We start from the raw sequence: 20,565 nt of genomic DNA on the forward strand, positions 1-20,565 counted from the left end.
GGCTGTCTGGAGCACAGAGGTGCTTCATTGTGAGTCTAGTCAGCAGGCAGCACCCACACTGAAACACCTTTATGCCCCAGCCAGCCCCATCATCATATATATGTGTGTTGCGATGAAGTAAGTCTGCCACAGGATAATACTTGTGTCTGGCAGTACTATCCTATGGCGGAGTTAATTAGTTTACTTTTTCCTCATAGAGCCTCACCTATAGATGGTGACATCTTACTGCAGAGCTAATTAGTCAGCTCTGCAGTAAACACCTCATGTACATTGTCATTCACCCTCTGATGAATGAGGAACCAACAAACAACATATAGTGTCTTTCACTGCTAACATTGTCTAGATCTGAATCATTACCCTAGATGTAAATATTTTTTTGCCCTTCCACTGGTCTATGGACCTGTAGAACAAGCTTACAATTGTTATATCATGTGGAAAACTATCTTCAAATCTTGGATGGACTGCAGATTTAGCCCTACACACACACACACACACACACACACACACACACACACACACACACACACACACAAAGCAGGCCAGAATGATTTGGCCTTACACTTGATTGGAAATTAATAAAAACAAGTGATATATATTTTATGAAAAAGTTGATGTAAATTCTGTCCCCGTTTTCAACATTATTTTTTGGTGTTAGATGTTGCGGAGGGGAAAGGGGGTTCCCTATTTTGTGCATTTTTGAGGATTTCAATTGTTATTTCAAATATTTATTTTAATAGAGGCTTCTAGAATGCCAGTGGTGGACAGCAAGGATATGTTTATTTCATTTATTTTAATAGTGCTTTTAATACAAGGCATAAAGCTTTAAGTACACAGAACTGGGGGTAGCATAAATGCTTGGCATCTAAAGCAACAAAATGAACAAAGATTATAAGAGGATTTTCAGCTACATTTTCCCTTACAGGGCAGAAAATAATTCAGTGCTCACAAACAGCTGAACAATGCACCCTCAAAGAGACTTTTATTATGTGCTTTGCCTCCTTCATTTTATTTAACTTTATTTTAAGATATATAAAATGTGTTGCAATTCAGTAGGGAAAGAACATATTTGACAGATTTTTCTATATCTCCTCAAGTATAAGCCACAAATAGCTCAGCATTTCAATAATGATTTTAGATAATTATATGTATATTTTAGTAAACCATTACTTCATTTGACACTTCATACTCTTTAAGCTGTTTACCATTTTGTAGGAGTAGATGATACATTTATCTGGGCTTTTTTAAAGCTGTTTTAGTCTCTTGTCAGATTCAGATATGCATCTATTTGGTAGAGGGCTTCAAAATACTTCAAAGTAAACAGTATAGTTTATTGAATTAATACGCTTAATTAATACGTGTGTCCCAATGTTTTAGCATCTGAAAAAGGAACTAAGTGTCTTAATAATGCAATACCAAATGATATTTTAATTTTAATTGATTGGAAATAATATATCAATCTTGTCTTTTGACCTTACAAACTTCTACAAATGCATTCGCACAGAAACTGTCATGCTGGTACCTGTATTCATTGATTCCATCCTCACAGGTGGCTCCATAAAGACACCGATTGTCTTCACAGTCATTAGTGTTCTCCAGGCATGTTTGTCCAGTCCATCCAAGAGCACAGACACAGTGAGGACTCTGACTGTCTTCATCAAAGAAGCAGCTACCTCCATTTGCACATGACTGAAAGTGAGAATCACATGTATACAGTAAGACGCTTTTATCTCTACATGTTGTCTCTTCTCAAGAAGTTTGTTTCAATAAACTGTTGTGAAAATATTTGGGCAATTGACAGTTTTCTTTCATAATGTTCTCAAAGGCAAACCTCAAGGAAATAATATATAAAATGAATAATGGCAAATAAAGATTTGCTACTGTTGTTGAATAGAATAAAATGGTCTGTTAGGATACAAGGTAATAATGTCATTTGTTATAACTGGTTTTAAAACATTTTTTAAATGTCAGGAAAGATGACAGACAATGCCTTAGTCTATAATGCTGTTGTTAAATGTACAAAAGTGTGAAATTACAACTATACCACAGGGCAGAATAGTTAAATTACTTGTAACTTCAAAGGTATACTTTGTAGCCATGTTGGTCTCAGACAAAAAGACATACAAAAAACTAGAACTCTTGGTTCCAAAATGATACCTGTTATTAGACCAACTGGAAAATCACAAGAAAATTGTCCTTTTCTGCAAGCTTTTGGGATCAAAGTCCCTTCGTCAGGTTCTGGGAAAAGTATAGATGGTACAAAATGGTAAAAAGTCCCCATAGGTAGGAAATAAACTTCATTTTTGCACAGAGGGAGTTGAAAATGGAAGTCTGTCCCTCTGGGTCCATGCAAATGTCTTTGTGAGCTGTGTTGAGTAGCTCCTTAATGTGTTGATCAGGTAGAATTCCTTCCCATCTTGACTTTTTACCATCTTATACCATCTATACTTTGGACTACTAAACAGGATTTAGTAGTTGGGTTAAGCTTTATAGTAGTTCTCACAGGTTTACCACAGACACCGTAGAGATACAAATATTATTGTATCTAGAATTGTAAGTGTGTTTAATTAATTTTTTTTTTAATTGGGGGGGAGAGGAGGGGGAGGTTGAAATAACAAACAACCTGGTAATGCAATGGTGAAGGAGCAATGAATTCTGCTATTTTTTTAGCCTGCTTACAGCCCAGTTATTGATCCCATAAAGGAGTAAGCCATTGATCACTGTAAACATGACAGCAAATGCAGCTTATCAGTAAGGTCAGTAAGGTCCTGGACACACCACATGTTAATGAAGGTGTAATTTAGATGAGTTTGGCACATCAATGAAAACGTCTCAAACTCCAAAACAGACAGCTGCTAACCTGCTATCTTGACATAGCTGCTGCAGTAAATGCTATTACAACATCTTATTGGTAAGTGAAGAGAAACAGATAATTGCCTGTGTGCACTAAGCAAATAGTTTCCCCAGGGTAATTACAGATGCACAACTTCTCACCACTGTAACTTTTACTAGTTTATTTTCACTGCTGTCTTTTTCAAAGGGTAATGCTATACTGGCTTCTATTAAATTACACTAGTACTGGTGTTTATGTAGTGTGTATGCCCCACCCCCTTTATTATTATGTCAGTCTAAACATGTCTCATGGTCAAGTTCCAAGTTTGTCTCTGATTTGCTACAACATGATCAAACAGATTTAGGATACTTGAGAAAGTGCTACGCTGGATGGTCGTTACTTGAAAGAGACTTGATTCAAGTTGAACAGTGCTTTGCTTCAAGAAATGGACCTCCTCTGGCTCATCAACATGCAATTATAACAATATATCATATTTACCTGAATCAAAGATGACTTCAAATTTAAGATGACACCCAATAACTAGATTTTATATGTGGAACATGTTATAGTTTTCCATGTTACAGTATCTCTATGTACTGCTGAGGGAGGAAGAAAAGCAGAGGCAGGGGAGAAAGCAGGAGAGTGGCAGATAGCAGGAAAGGCAAGCAGCCTGAGCCTCACCTCTAGCCCCTTGTCACCTGGCCTTCCCATCACTTGCATCCCTGCCACCTGGTCTCCTGTACCACTGTGCCTGCCACCTTCCCACATCCCAATGAAGGAAAACTTAATATCAGAATTATTTGCTTGCAAATATTTTTCTTACCTTCCCTTTCTAGACAATGAGCATGTGTTCCACTTCTGGACCCAAATGGGACCATGGTATTTAGAACTTAGCGTCCAAAATCTATCACTTACAGAGCTATGTATTGTACATGCAGTTTTCACTACTGTTTTTTTCTTCTACCATCAATAACTTGTATGCTCTGGATTTTCCTATGGGTTTCAGGAGGAAAATTTATTATTAGTCTTTTTTGACTATTTTCAAAAATTCTGTTGGAGACTTTAATTCATCAGATATATAAGTTTGAACCAGTTAATGTTGAAAATAAATGTGTGTTCTCTATTCTCTTAACAAGGAGAGAGCAATTTGTCTTTAGCCAAGAAATTGTAATCAGTGGTAAACTTGTTTTAGAACTTGCTTTTTTTGGGCATCCACTGATTACAATTTCTTCTTTACAACCAAAGGTTTTATGCGTCTTTCAATGTATAAAAGATTACATAAGCTCCAAGAAGGAAATGGGTCCATTTTTGTTTTCTTATCTTTACTTCACCTGTGTAAAAGTGAATTAAGCTATGCTTCTTTTAAAAGCTTTCCTCTCCAGCCATTTGAGCTCTATAGAAAAAATGATTGGTTGCATACTGATATTAAGCTATCTAGTCTGCTAGTACCTCGACTCGATTGAGTCCAAATCTATTTAAAATGTTATCAAGATTTGTAATAATAACAATTCCTGCCAGAAATTTGCTATATTAATTTATTTTTCAATAAGTTTTAAATTGACCTTAAAAATGGCTCTTTTTGCTATGCCATTAGTATTCAATTCTAGAATTTTACTGGGTTTCATTTCTCTATAGGACTGCTCTTGAAGTAAAGCACTGATCAAATGAGTAAAATTGGTAGAATTGTTATTTCTTTAGTTACAAAAAATATTTTTCTATTTCTCTGTTTCTCTGTTGGACCAACACATTCCACCTTTTCTTTAGTCTAAATGTACCTTTGTGGTTGTTTCTTGGCTAATTTTTCAAGGCTTCATTTCTCTCTACTATTTCCTCTCTCATACAAATATTATACAGGTATGAGGGTGTTTCAGAAATTACCAGCAATTTCAAAAGAAACCATTTATTATGCAGTGATCACTTTGCTTCTCTACAGCATCATAATCAATGGGTTCATCTGGCAATCCTGCCATCAGTGTTCCTCACTGCTGTGTAGGTTCCCACGTTGGTGCAGATAAAAAGCATAGGCAGCCATTTTACCATTAGTGTCTGAAATAATCTTGTATATGCCTTGATATCAACATTCACTGAACAATTCTGTACTGTGATATGATACATAAGATCTGAAGAAAATCAAACAAGTTTTAACTTAAAAAGAAAATCGTAGTCTGGAGGCAATTTAGATCCCCAGCATACTTATGTCAGGCCCACTCAGTCCACTGATGTTTCTCTATACTTGATAAGGGATGATAGCAATATTACGAACATGTGCTCTTCACTATTTGTAAAAAATATGCTATGAGAAACCTGAAGTCTTAGAATGACTATGCAGAACCATCTCCCACAGATTTCAGTGTGAATTGTGCACATTAATACGTGGGCTGAACTTGGTCTTATAAAACTCCATCTATAATATAATCATGAACCTGAAAGCAAACACACTAGCATGGATTCCTACATAAAAAGGAATGAAGTCTAGGCTGGTATATTTGCTTCCAGATTGGGACCCAAGAGCAATTTAAAAGAAGGTCCAGAACAAAGATTTGTTATAAATGCTTTTAAGTACTAGGAATCCTTAATTTATCAATTCTTTCAGGAATCTGGGTCATTACAGAACAAGCATGACCTGTTATAATAATACGTAAAAATACTACAGAACAGAGAATAGACATATTTATTTAAATACTAATGGCAGCACGATCATTCAACTTATTCTTATGTTGACTTAAATACTCCTTATACTGTAGAGGAAAGAAACCATCTGGGAAGACATGAAATTTAAATTCAAATAAAACATGGGTGATCTTAGTATCAAATCCAATTATCTGTTCCTCACTATCAGGTAGGAATTACCTTTCTGCTATAAAATGAATTTCTTTCTATTTAAATATTGGAATACTTGAAACTCAGACATTTATATTCCTAGATAGAGATAAATGGTTTTATATGGAGCTTAAGCTAAATACAATTATTAAGGAAATATGCTAGTCAAAACCCTCCCCAAAAAAACCCTCTACTTTGGAGGTTGCCTAATCTTTCTAATTTTGCAGATTATTTCAGATGATCTTCTAATACTCTTACACTGAATAGTACTTGCTGGACTATTTGAATAATAAAGTACTATTGACCAAATGAAAGTGGATCAGAATTTGGCCTTTGTTAAAAGTGAGAGCCTCTGATGAACCATATTCATTTACCATTCTTTCTGTGGCTTGTATCTAAAAATAATTTGTTCTATGATTCCACAGACAATTCATAAGAGCTTTGAAAAGCCTATTATACATTTAGTAAACATGCCTTGTCATGTGACAGTAACAAAGCACATGAGTAGTCACTTTCCTCTAACACTGAACAAGAAACAGTATTATAATAAGGAAACAATATTTCTGTCTTCTGCAACTTTATCTCTCTCCTTTTTTTCCATTTCTCTGTCTTGCTATCTTGTTTTTTACTTTCAAAGCTTCTGATGAATTTTTTTCTCTCTAACCTGCAACTATTTATTTGAAAAGCTAAGAACACTATTTCATGCATTATTACTGAAAAATCAATCTTTTGGTTGTAGCTTAAGCTACCAAAAATGTCATGAAATTAAAATGATTAGTTCATCGGTGCTAGATGGCAAGTGAGAGTATTCTCTTCTTGAGTCCTGGGAGGCACAAGTGGAACATGAAATGTTGATTAAACTGACCACAAAAGGTTAGATATGAAATAGCATACTAAGAATAATAAAGAATCATATAAGTGCTTTTGTCTCCTGTCTTACAGATAGTAAAAGAAACCAAACAATGACTGAATTATCTATTCATATATTATAGGTGTTACTGGGATCATAATCCCAATTTTTCATACATATATAGGGAACTATGCAGAAAAGTAGATTTTATTCTTCAGATAGATGTGTTGACTAGGGATTGAACCTATCAATTACCTTACAATGAAGCTTGGTAGTCTAAACTATTGAACTACTAACACATGTCTGCAGGTATTTTCATCCTGAAGTGGTTCAGGCTACAATCCTGAAATCTAAAAATTCCACCTGCTATTCAAAGTGGGTGCATCTACATGTTCATTAATGTGCTTTAGGTAATGTTCATTAAATATGGCACCACTACTGCGAGGTACTAGAAAAAGGTGCATTCGCCTATTTTAATGTTCATTCACTAAAGAGCATGGGCATTTTTACACGTGTAAGTGCCACAGCACTGGGTACTTTGAAAAGTGTCTGGCACTACATTGCTTACAGTTGTATAAATAGTGAAATGCACATCAGTGTGCAGAAAACAGAGGCGATCCACTTCTGAACTAAAACAGATAGAAGGTGTTTTAATTCAAAGTGAACCATTGCCATTTTCAGCACATTGATGTACATTTTGCCCCTTATACAATTGCAAGCAATGCAGAGCTGTGCGTATCAGCTTATGTATGATCAGACTTGATTAATCAAGTCTGCTCCAATGCACTGGATTTCTGGTGCATCTGGGCATGAAAATGTATGTGTATAAAAGCCTCAATTTTGGATGCTTTTACGTGTATTAAAATAGGCTAATGCACATTAAAGTGCAAGTGTAGACATGCCCAGTATGTGTGTTACCATACAGTGAATTCTATGAAAAGAGAGGTAAAATGCTGAACCTCTATAACTGAATAAGGGTCTTGATACACCTTACACTTTGAGTAACTCAAATGTTGATCAGTATTACTGCTAGCTCGAGTTTGGAGCAGTAAAAACCTTAAAGCTAAAAAAACTTTCTCTGACTTCCCTTAACAGCTGTGTTTTGTCTCTACAAGTTTGGTGAGCTAGTGAAGGCTACTATGTTTGCTCGAAGTGGCAGTGTGTGAAAGATGGGTTAGAATCATAGAAAATTAGGAAGGGACCTCAGGAGGTCATCAATCCAACTCCCTGATCAAAGTGGGACCATCTACAACTAAATCATCCCACCCAAAGCTTTATCCAGCCTGGTCTTAAAACCTCCCATGATGCAGATTTAACAACCTCTCTGTGTAACCAGTGCTTTACAGATGATGATGCATGATCACTCATGAATGAGTAAGATTGTATTCCAAGGATCTTAATAGTGAGTCCATAGGTGACTCCATAGCCCAATTCTAGATCCACGTGTCTTGTTGCAGTGAGTGCAGGTGTTTCCAGGAGGGATGGGCACTGTTGCTGCATTGGATGTTCTGATGTTCTTTTCACCTGTTCCTCTTTTCCTTTTCTGCCTGTTGATGAATTGTTTCAAAGTGATGAGGTCCTTCCCAACGAGCCTTCCTTCATTTTGGTTCGTCTTGAGCAAGGGTCTCCCAAGTGTTGATGTGGATGTTACACCTCTTCATGTTTGCCTTCAGGGTGTCTTTGAAGCACTTTATTTGCCCTCCACTGCTTTGCTGACCTTCTTTCAGCTGTGAGAAAAAGGTTCTCTTTGGAAGGCAGAAGTCAGGCTTGTGAACAACATGTCCTGTCCAGCAAAGTTGGTTTAGGATGATCATGGTCTCAGTGCTGTTGGAATTTTCTTTGGCCAAGACACTGATGTTTGTGCATCTATCCTCCCAGCTAATCTAAATGTTCTTGCAAAGGCACCATTGGTGGTAATTTTCCAAGCTGTTGAGATGGCTTCTGTATGTGGTTCAAGTTTCTGAGCCATACAACAGAGTTGGAATGACAGTGGTTCAATAAAGCAAGAGCATCATTTCAGCAAGGATGTCATGATTTAAGAAGACTCTCTTATTCAGATGTCCAAAGGCTGCACTGGCACATTTCCAGTGCTGTTGTATTTCCGCATTGATATCTGCTTTGGATGAAAGATGGCTCCTGAGATAGGTGAAGTGATCCACATTCTCCAGCAATCCATTCATTTGAAGCAAACACTGGACCCCTGCTAAACCATATAGGTCAACTGACAACTGACACCCAGGAAAAAGCTAACCTGCTCAACAAGTACTTTGTGTCAGTTTTTCACCAGCCCCAAGGGATGGCCCTGTCCAATATGGTATGGGACGGCCAGGGCAAGGGAGAACTATTACCCCACATCAATGTTGACCATATGCAGAAACACCTTGAGAGGTTGGACACCTTCAAGTCAGCTGGCCCAGACAGCTTACACCCCAGGATACTTAAGAATCTGGCAAGCATCATAGCTCAGCCACTGGCATAGATCTTCAAGAACTTGTGGCACTCAGGCGAAGTGCCCGAGGATTAGAAAAAGGCCTATGGGATTGGAGGATTAGAATGTGGTGCCTATCCTCAAGAAAGGGAGGAAAGTAGATCGGGGAACTACAGGCCCATCAGCCTGATCTCCATCCTCAGGGATATCTTGGAGAAAATCATCAAAGAGAGCATTCTTCACAAACTGGCTGAAGGCAACTTCTTGAAGGACAGCCAACACAGTTTGTTGTGAGTAGGGATTGTAGAAATTGCCAGACCAATCTCATCTCCTTCTATGAACAGGTGACATATCACCTGGACAAGGGAGAAGAGATCGACATCATATATCTCAACTTTAAAAACGCTTTCAATTTGGTATCCCATGATCGTCTTATAGAAAAACTGGTCAACTGTGACCTTGGCTACATCACAGTCCACTGGCTGGGGAATTGGCTTTGAGGTCAGACCCAGAGAGTGTTAGTTGATGGAAGTTAATCATTATGGTGCACTGTGACCAATGGGGTCCCCCAAGGCTCTGTCCTTGGGCTGATCCTTTTCAACATCTTCATTAATGATGTGGACATTGGTGTCGGGAGTGGACTGGCCAAGTTCGCTAATGACACCAAACTTTGGGGTAAAGCATCCACGCCCAAGGACAGGATGATGATCCATGCTGATCTTGACAGGGTTGGAAAATAGGTGGATGTAAATGTGATAGCCTTCAACTCTGAAAAATGCAAGGTTCTCCAATTTGGGAAGAAAAACCCACAGCATGCTTCTGGCTTGGTAGCACTATGCTTGTTAGCACCATGGCCGAAAAGGACTTGGGTGTCATGACTGACCACAAGATGAATATGAGCCACCAGTGTGATGTTGCATGCAGCAAAGTGAGCAAAACTCTGATTTGCATCCATAGATACTTCTCTAGCAAATCCCAGGATGTCATCCACCTGCTGTGCTTGGCCTTGGCCATAGCTGGAGTACTGTATCCAATTCCGGGCTTCACAATTTAAAAAGGATGTGGAGAAGCTTGAGAGAGTCCATAGGAGAGCCATGTGCATGATCAGAGGGCAGGAAAACAGACCTTATGATGAGAGGTTGAGAGCTACAGGACTCTTCAGCCTGGAAAAGCGCAGGCTCAGGGGGACCTGGTGGCTGCCTATAAGTATATAAGGGGTGTGCATCGGGATCTGGGGGAATTCCTGTTCACCAGAGCACCCCATGGCATGACAAGGTCAAAGAGTCGCAAACTTCTCCAAGACCATTTCAGGCTGGACATAAAGAGCCCCCAAGACCTGAAACAGACTGCCACCAGAGGTGGTACAAGCACCTGCTATGGATTATTTTAAGAGTCAATTGGGCATTCACCTTGCTGGGATCCTGTGACCCCAGTGACCCCAGTTGAATGATAATTAGTCAATTGGCTAAATTTGCTGATGACACTAAACTTTGGGGCATAGCATCCACATCTGAGGACAAGCTAGTGATCCAGGCGGATTTGGATAAACATAGTAAGTGGGTGGATACAAACCTGATGACGTTCAATGCTAATAAATGTAAGGTACTCCACCTTGGGAAAAAAACCCACACCATACTTATAGGCTTGGCAGTGCTATGCTTGCTAGCACCACTGCTGAAAGAGACTTGGGGGGCATGATTGACCACAAGGAGAACATGAGCCACCAATGCAATGTTGCAGCTGGTAAAGCAAACAAAACTCTGGATTGCATCCATAGATGCTTGTTAAGTAAATATCAGGATGTTATCCTCCCACTATACTCGGCCTTGGTGAGGCTGCAGATGGCGTACTGCATCCAATTCTGGGCTCCACAATTCAAAAAGGAAGTTGAGAAGCTTGAGAGAACCTACAGGAGAACCACACGCATTATCAGAGGGGAGGAAAACAGGCCTTACAATGAGAGGCTGAGAGCCATGGGACTCTTCAGCCTGGAAAAGTACAAGCTCAAGGGGGACCTGGTGGCTGCTTATAAGTACATAAGGGTGTGCACCAGGATCTGGGAGAACATCTGTTCACCATAGCACCCCAAAGAAAAACAAGGACCAACAGTCATAAACTCCTCCAAGACCATTTTAGACTGGACATAAGGAAAACATTCTTTACTGTCCAAATCCCCAAGACCTGGAATAGACTCCCTCTAGAAGTGGTGCAGGCACCTACTGTGGACTCATTCAAGAAATGTTTGGATGCTTTTTTTTGCTGGGATCCTTTGACCCTCGCTGACTTCCTGCCCCTGGGGCAGGGGGCTAGACCTGATGATTTTCAAGGTCACTTCCAGCCCAAGAGATGTTTAAGTTAGAATCAATGTATCTAACTTAAACATCTCTTGTTTCAAGTTGATACCATTGTTCTTTGTTCTGTCATCTCCCACCATGGAGAACAGTCTAGCTCCATCTTCTTTGGAACCCCCTTCAGGTAGTTGAAGGCTGCTATTAAATCCCCCCTCAGTCTTCTCTTCTCCAAACTAAATAAGCACAGCTCCCTCAGCCTCTTCTTAGAAGTCATGTGCCACAGTCTTGTCACCATTTTCTTTGCTCTTTGCTGGACTCTCTCCAATTTATCTACATCCTTTCTGTGGTGAGAGCCCCAAAAATGGACACACCAATGCTGTGACTACACCAATGCTGAATACAGGGGAATAATAATTTCCTTCTATCTTCTGGAAATGCTCCTACTAATGCACCCAGTATGCTGTTAGCCTTCTGAGCAACAAGGGCACACTGTTGGCTCATATTCAGCTTATTTTCCAATGTAACCTCCAGGTCCTTCTCTGCAGAACTACTAAACAGCCAGTCACTCTGAACCTGTACCAGTGAATGGAATTGTTCTGTCCTAAATGCAGGACTTTACACTTGTCCTTATTGTTGGAGGGGCGGGCTGGAACATGAAGACAGGAGGTGGACAGTTATTGGGAAGGGTTGGGTAACAAAATTGGAAGTGGAAAGGAAATAGGGAGTAGAGGAATGGTGGCTAAATGAAGGAAGTCAGCCACTGAAAGATAAAATCAAAAGAAGTAAAAATAAAAAAAAAATAAAAAAATAAAAAATAGGAACTAAATTAAAGAAGGTGTTAATAAATTGGAATTTGGGAATGGACTGTAGAGGGGTGCTGGTCATGCTTCCTGGGGTGGCTACGAGGTGGGAGTGGTAAGGGAAGGGAGTTACTGCCTCTGTTTTCTTGAACAGGGACTGGGACATCCCTCCTACCAGAGGTAGGGATGATCTCGGGGATAGCTGTCAGGTCTTCAGTCAGTGCAGATGTAGTTAGGGATTTTCTGGAAGGGCTGGACATTTTTAAATCTGCAGGTCCAGATGCCCTCCACCCAGGGGTGTTGCGGGAGCTGGCAGGGGTTATCGTGGATCCCTTGGTCCAGCTGTATGAGCATTCTTGGTCATCTGGCCAGGTGCTGAAGGATTGGAAACTAGCTAATGTGGTCCCAATATTTAAGAAAGGGAGGAAGGAGGACCCAAGTAATTATAGGCTGTAAGCCTCACCTTGGTGCTCAGGAAGCTCTTGGAGAGAATCATCAAGGGGAGATCATGCTCAAGGGCAATCAGCATGGGTTCATCAAAGGCAGGTCCTGCCTGACCAACCTGATTATCTTTTATGACTCCATTATTGACTCCAAGATGAACATGAGCCGCCAAGGCCAGAACACAGCCAGCAAGGCCAGCCATACCTTGTCATGCATCCAAAGATGCATCTCAAGCTGGTCCAGAGAGGTGATACTCCCCCTCTATGCAACATTGGTCAGGCCGCAGTTGGAGTACTGCGTCCAGTACTGGGTGCCACACTTTAAAAAGGATGTGGCCAGCAAGGGGATTGTTCAGAGGAGGGACACCCACTTGGTGAGAGGACAACAGGACAGGCCCTATGAGGAGAGACGGAGGGACCTGAACCTTGGCAACAGGAGGCTGAAGAGGGACCTGGTGGCTGCCTACAAACTTATCAGGGGAGTTCATCAGCAAATAGGAAGAGCCCTATTCTCCCCAGCACCACCTGGGTTGATGAGGAACAATGGTAATAAGCTGATGGAGAATAGGTTTAGGTTAGAGATCAGAAGGCAATATTTTACAGTTAGGGTGGCCAGAATCTGGAACCAATTTCCTAGAGAAGTGGTCCTCACCCCTACCTTGGGCAAATTCAAGAGAAGGTTGGATGATCACCTGTCTGGGGTCTTGTGAACCCAGCATTCATTCCTGCCTGTGGCAGGGGGTCAGGCTACATGATCTGATCAGGTTCATCCTGACCCTAGCTACTATGAAAGTATGAAACTGTCCCTGATAAGAAGGAAGCCCCAACTCATGGAGACACAATATGGCCCCCTACCTCATTCCACCCCACCTCCTCCTAGATCTATTGATGCCATGCAATATGATTAGCTAATATGTGTTTTGCAGGCTGTTTGAGTTGGTTGTACCTCTGGGAGTCAAAAGGTTGCATCCCTGGGGGAGCTGTCTTAGTACCAAAACCAGCCCCTGGCCAGTAGAATTCAAGGGCTGGAAAGTCTGTCCACACAGAACAGGAGGCTGAGGGAGGGGACAATGCATCCTGGGATGCTGGAGGACTGCAACTTGAGCAGTTCATCTGTGGGGATCAGTCATACATTAACTGAACATGAGCTGGGTAACACAGATTAGAGATAAATCTGGCCTGGAGTGGTGTAAATTTGAGCTGCCTATAGTGTACTTAAAACTAGTTTTATGTGTTAACATGTGGACAATCTAGGAGTGACGAACACCAGGAGCTGCCTAAGTTTAATGTGTAACATTGACCTAAGTATGGTAAATAGCATTGAAATATCATGGCTTTCATTCTTCCTTGAGGAAGGATGATCTAAAGGAAAATCCCATGTTTTGAAAGTAGAAATTTCTAATCTTTTCATTCCACACTCAATTTTGTATTAACCTGTACTATTAAAACCACAGTCCAAAAAAATTAAACTGAAAATATTTGAGCTTCTGGGTTTGTCACCAGGTCATATGTCAAACAATAAAATTTAAGTCTATGCTGAAACATGGCTCCTTAAGAACAAATATGACCTGTCTCAATGAAATTAATCAAATTTGCTTAGTTTACCATGTAGGTATAATTGTTGCTAACTGTCACACTTGCAAAATAATTCTGATTCCTAAAAGTCAAGCTGTGCTGTTTCTGTCTTATATGTTACTTGTGATAAAGATTTTACTCAGAAAACAGTTATTTGTGGAGACAGGCTTGCATTAATCAGAAAACTACATTTTAAAAAATATTTCTGGATTTTATTTTCTGCATCCCTTTCCGCCATCCACTCATACTTAAAATGACTCAGAGCAAAACTGTAATACCTAATTTTCTACTTTGATCCCTTTTAAGGACTAGCAGATAGAGCTTATTTTAGCAACTTACATTTCAAAAGTTTTTAGCTTCTGAGGGGAGAAAAGATGGTTCTCATTTACCCTAACTTATATTTTTATTCACATGAAGGTTTCTTTTTACGACCAGGGGTCTTAAAACACACATAATATGTTAAGAACTAGCTATGCATTTATATATATTATATCTTCCATGAGTAGTCAGCAAATGTTTCAATTTCTGTTATACCTATTGTCTGGTCAAAGCTTAGTTTTGGAGCCAGAGTTATGATGCCAAAAGGAAAGTATGAAGAATGGAAAAAAGGTTTGTGAGGAGGGCTGGGCCCATTTATGCATTTTGCCTAAGGTAGTCATAACAAGCATAACAGCATTGAATGAAGGAGGCAGAATCCTCCCTCCATTAAGAATGGGAATCCAAGACTGCTCCCCTCCCTTCACCTCATTAAGCTACAATCACGTTGCATTCTACTTGCCCTCCCTGTGACCTTATGCTTTTCTTGCCTTTCTGCCCAGTGACCCAGTCTACCAGAAAGAGCAGCCCGCACCATAACCTTGTGTTAAGACACTTTCCTAGGAACCAGGACCTTGGACTGAGGACCTAGGAAATTCTATACCTGAGGCTGAGGGGGTATAGAGGCCAGATCTCCCACTTCCCACACAGGACCCTTAATTATCTTATTGGGCAAGAGATGACTGGTTCATTGCCGTTTTTTTATTCTTATGTCTAAGATGAAGGCAGGTTATAAAAGCAGTATAAAATAATGTAGTAATATACATATAAAGCATATAGACATATACATATAAAACAGTAATTACAGTGTGTCAGAGCAGACTCAATTTAGCGAGTATGCTGGAGCATGGTAATTACTGTGTTCCAGCCAGCCTCCGAATTTCCTGTATTAGTTTCCCCATTTTTTAAATGGCAGTGGGGGTGCTTGAACTAAAGCTTACTCTAATTAAAGTGTCCCCTACCTCCAAAGCATGTGTAAAAGTGCCCAGTAAAGCCTCACCTAGAGTGCTGTGCTTCTCAGGCTGTGGTCTTGAACCTGTGACTTTGTTTTGCCTGGTACATCCAGTTATCCTGGTTTACAAACTGCTCAGCAGAGGACTGATACAGATACATGTAGTCAAAACCCTCCATCTGGGCCTAGCCATACACTTACTGTCTACCATTGGAATGGCCAGCCATGATCAACTGATTCTTCATCCCTCCCATTATAAACCCCTGACCTGGAAAAGGCTGTATCTGGGCAATAAGGCTAAACCTTTTATCGAGGCAGCTGTGTCCTTGGCTTGTGCCTGTCTTGACTCTCCACTAGATTCTCTTGCTACCTGACCTGGCTTGCCCATAGACCTTTTAGATCCCTAACTTGACTGTGGTTTGATCTCCTGTATATCTGACCCAGCTAGCTTCATGACTCGGTGCTCTGCCCAACCCACTGGATCTCTGATTCTGTTTACCAGACAGATATGGATTCTGACTTCCTGGTTTGCCTATACTCACAATGCATACTCCCCTCAGATCTTTGTGGCTTCTTTGGACCCTGGATGACCCACAGACCTGACCATCCACAGCCTGGCATAACAGTGTTCACTTCTGCAACCCACACTTCAAGAACAAATTAGAAAGAGATTGGAAAGAGTCCAGTAGAGAGTAACAACAATGATTAGAGCAGTGATTCTCAAGCAGGCCATTGTGGGGTACCTTAAGATATTTCAAGGATCCCATGAGGTGTCACACAATGTTAACACTATATCATGCTAGGTCATGGCCAACCACGTCTGAGGGTTCCTTGGGGCTTGAGGGCCTAACCTAGTTCAGGAGTGAGCCTATTCCAGGGAAAAAAAAGGATCAGGAGCCAGGAGGTCAATCTGAGTACTAAGACTGGGAACAAGCCAAGTCAGGAAGCTGGAGGATCAGACAGAGTCAGCAAGCTGAGTCAAGGAGATCAAACACAGAACAGGCAGAGGCACTAGCTGGAAGGACCAGCAAGCAGCCTGGGTTCAGCTTGAGACTTGTCGCCAATACAATTTCAGTTCCCATGTAGCTGGTTATGGAGGTGCCCTGGGTGCACCAGAGATTGTTCCTGGCCAACATCACCTATATCAGGGACCTCCTGGATTATGCCAGGCAGGGGTGGGGAGATTCTTCAGTGCTGGCCTATGTGCCTTGCTGCTTACTTCTGAAAGTCAAAGCCTCCCTGATGGATACTGACCATGCCTACATTCAAGAGGACTTGTATGAGATGACTTGTGTGAACTCCCTAAAGGTAATCCCCCGCCTCCCCCAGCAGGCCCCATGGCACTCCCTATCACACCACCTCTGCAGGATGTGGGATACCAAAGTGGCCCACTTCCACACAGACCATCATTTCCAGCTCTACATGTTCATGCACTATATGATCTTTAATCTCATTCTCATGTCCCTCAGATACCAAATGTTGGGACACCCTCAGCTATGGTCAGGCTCTCTGGTGGATCACCCCATATTCTATCCTTATCTCATGAGCCAACAGGAATCTAAGATGATAGCTCCTGCACAAAGTCATCTCCACAGGCACAGATCTGACACACTTCACAGGCACCCCTGGCACTTGCTTTTTCTGACAGCAGAAGGGGACCCTGGTGCAAGCCTACCTTGAGTGCACCAGGCTGGAGCTCTTCCATTGCTGGGGCCTTTCTTGCTGAGGTCTTGGCTACGCCTTTTCTCACACCTTTTTGTTTAAGCACTTACTGTCTGTGGCTCTACCAAGTCCTGAGACCTCTTGGTCAACCTCCTGGACAGGCTCACCATCTATCTGCCCTGGGAGCAGGGTCTGGCTGGGGGGACCCTCAGTGACTCTGTGGCCATCTTCTGGTCCCTCATCTGTGTAAGTTTCTGGGCAAAGTTTCACTAGGCAGCATTTACTTGCTACTTGGACTCATTCAAAGACCTATGGGTTCAATGTTCACCCTTGGAGCACTTGTAATTAATCTTTGATCCTTTGTTATGTTTTCAGTGGCCTCCTTGATTGAAGAAGTCTTGTCATTTCTTGGTAGGTGTAGGTCCACAATTCCTCAGCACAAATAGGAACCCCTGTCCCTGTTTAAATGGAGGGAGGTGAAGGGTCAGCTGACCCTGATTGGCCAATCTGGTGGCAGGGAGTGGGCGAGGGCTAGGAACTGATGGAGATTTCCAGCCAGCCTTGTGGAGTATGACTGGTCACCTGGTGCGTGACAGGCATGGATGAACAGCTTCAGGCAGACAAAAACTCAGATTGAAGGCATCAGCATGATATGCTATGTGATGTGAAAAGGTGATTCAGAAAATAAATCCAGAGGTTTAAAATAGAAGTTTGTAGTGTTAAAAAACAATCTGAGACCTGTTATGATCTTTCTGAATTCTTACCAACAGAAAAGCTGCTCTATTTTTTCCAAAATAATCTTAAAGCTAAGAGCTGGCACTTTTCAAGAGGTGCCTCAAATCTAATGAGGGGTGCTTTGAGTCTAAAAAGGTTGAGAATAAAAGAATTACAGTGTTAGGAAGCATGGTTTATAAGGAAAGGCTGAAAAAACTAAGGTTTTTTAGTCTGGAGAACAAGAGAATTGGTGGGGATTCTAATATCTGAAGGGTGGTTAAAAAAAGGGATTGGAAATAGACATTTATCTGTGACTATAGGGGACAAGATTAGGACCAATGGCCTCAAACTAGAGCTGAAGAAAATTAGTTTGGAAAATAGGACTATGAGGGTGGTCAGGCATTGGAACAGACTACCTAGGGAAGTTGTAGATTCTCCATCCTGGGACATGTTCAAGAGCAAGTTAGACAGACATTAGTCTTGGGTGATTTAGAGAAGTAGTTAGCTATGTTAGTCTGAAGTCAGGCAGAAGACAGTCTATGCACTTTATAAACTAACTAAATGATATAGAGAGAGAGATAGCACAAGCTTTCATGAGCTTGAGTTCACTTCATCAGATGCTATAAAGGACAGTACAGTGCAGTGTATAAATCAGAGCGATTTGAATATAAAATTTGGGAAAAGAGAAGGGAGAAGAAGAGGGGAAGATGGAGGGTGAAAGTGCTGAGAGAAGCAACAAACAGAGAACCCATAGGAAAAAAAAGTGGTCAAAAAGCTAATCTAGGTAATAGTATAAGAATCCATAGACCCTGTTTAAACCATATTTAACACAATCCAATCGGTGGAAGATTTGCTATTGTAAAAGTTCCCATTTAAACTGGTTTTCATTTGATGCCTAAGAACAGTAATCCTGAGATTAGCAATGAAGTGTCCACAGAGGTTAAATGTTCTGACATAGATCTTTGTATCTTTCTTTATTTGATGTCAGATGGGCTTTCATTCATTCTTACACAAAAAGTTTGCCCCGTCTGTCCAATGTAGACAGCAGACAAATAAGACAAACTCTTTTTCAGAATGAATAAACACTCAATTATCAAATGAAAAAAGATGGGCATTGTAAGAAAGCGATAATATATATGACATTGGTATAGTTCAGGGGTGGGCAAAATGCAGCCTGCAGGCCAGATTCAGCCCACAAAATGACTGGATCTGGCCTGCGGCTGCCCCCGTAGTCTTCCACATGGGGCTGAGCCCCACTTGCTCCTGCTGGGGAAGCCCATGACACTCCCATTGGTACCTGCAGGCCTGGGGCTCAGCCAACATGCAGATTCTGGAGGGGCTGTTCCCAGTGCAGCTCCAGCCAGCTGGATGCTGCTCTGCTTCTTTCTCCTCCACTGAAAGCCACCTGGCTGAAGCTGTACCACCGCCCCCCCCACCCCGCCGTCTGGAGCAGCACAACAGGGGCAAGAGTAGGATGAGGAGCCACTACTTGAGGCAAAGGAAAGTGGATGAACACCAGGTCAGTTGCAGCCACACTGGGAACAGCCTTACCAGTAGCTGTGTGTGCTGGCTGGGGGCTAGGCTGGTGGGGCTGTTCTGCTCCCTTCACTGCCAGCTATGGCTGCTGCCTTTTCTCCTGCCCCTGCCTCTGCTGTGCCACTCTGGGATGAGAGGGAGGTGGAGAGGAAGCTTCAGCTGGGCAGTTACTACCCAGCACATGGAGCTCCAGATCCAGCTCCCAGCCACCTTCCACCCGCAGATAGCTGCTCATCATGCCAGCTGGGCAAAGCAGGTGGAAGGTAGCCAGGAGCTACAGCTGGAGTTCTCCATACTGGGCTGGAACCATGTGGCAACTGCTAACTGGGTGAGGCCGTTGCACCTGTCCCCTCCCCCCCTGCCTCCCCTCACCCTTGGCTGGCTCCCAGGCAAATGCATGTACACATGCCGCCTCCATACATCCCTTACCCCATCCCTCCATAGGGCAGGGTGTGCAGGGAATGGATCATACTTGTCTTGCTCCTGAACACTGCTCCCCACCAACCTAAAGCCCCTTAGCAACTTTTCGTGAGTTGTTGGGCAGATGCTGACTCAGCCTATAACAGCTCATCAAAACCTGCTATATTGCCCTCAGACCCAAATAACTGCCCACCCCTGATATAGTTAAATGCACCTTGGAAGTTGTTGTCCTTGTTATTCAGTCTGGTAATGCTGTAGTCTATATTAATGTTGGGGCACAGCAGGCATTTGGGTCCTTTGCAAAGCCTGGTACCTTGGTGAGGATGGGAGTTAGTTTTTTATTTGAAAGAAGCCATTTAAGGTAGATGAGTTGTCTGCAAGCTAGGACAAGTACTTGGACTAGCTCCCTCGTTGTGAAACCGTAACAGCAGAAGCAAATAACTGTGTCATTTGGAGGCTGGTGATGGGGGTGTAGGGGGCAGAGGAGCCTCCATTATAGGCCTGGCATCTTATCAGAGGCCATACAGGCCTATTTGTCTGAGAAAGAGGTGATCTAACAAAGTAGCTTTCTGCTTCCTATGGGACAGAATTCTACTGAAATCTTCCATCAGATCATGACAGGTGAGTGTTCCAAAAGAGTGGAAGGTCTCCTATTGGGACACACTGCACAAGTGAAACCACAGAGCAGGGCTTGACTACAGGGCTTTAGGTTAACCACCAGAGGGTTGTCGTTGTCCCTGGGTTGGTATTGTAGCAAGCTGTAGCAGGGTTGGAGGCTGGCTTTGTAGATTTGTGGCTACAAAGATTTTTGGGATTGTGATTTAGTTAGGAATGATCTTCCTTAATAAGCAGTCTGGACTAGATGACCACATAACATCTCTTTCAGCCCTATGTATGATCTTGTGATCTATTGTTTTCATTTTGAAGAG

General features: G+C 41.8%; 1 protein-coding gene across 1 annotated transcript in view; it reads right to left on the reverse strand.

Annotated features, from left to right (window-relative positions):
- The window catches only part of EYS (EGF-like photoreceptor maintenance factor), a 1,897,540-nt gene that overhangs the window by 1,688,980 nt on the left and 187,995 nt on the right, over positions 1–20,565 (reverse strand). Inside the window, exon 10 of the mRNA XM_090034512.1 lies at positions 1,520–1,686. Coding sequence (XP_089890638.1) covers positions 1,520–1,686 — 167 coding nt within the window. The remainder of the gene's footprint in view (positions 1–1,519; positions 1,687–20,565) is intronic.

The sequence above is a fragment of the Crocodylus siamensis genome, chromosome 1, assembly GCF_052110815.1.
Source record: "Crocodylus siamensis isolate JL-2025a chromosome 1, ASM5211081v1, whole genome shotgun sequence".
NCBI classification, from domain to species: Eukaryota; Metazoa; Chordata; order Crocodylia; family Crocodylidae; genus Crocodylus; species Crocodylus siamensis.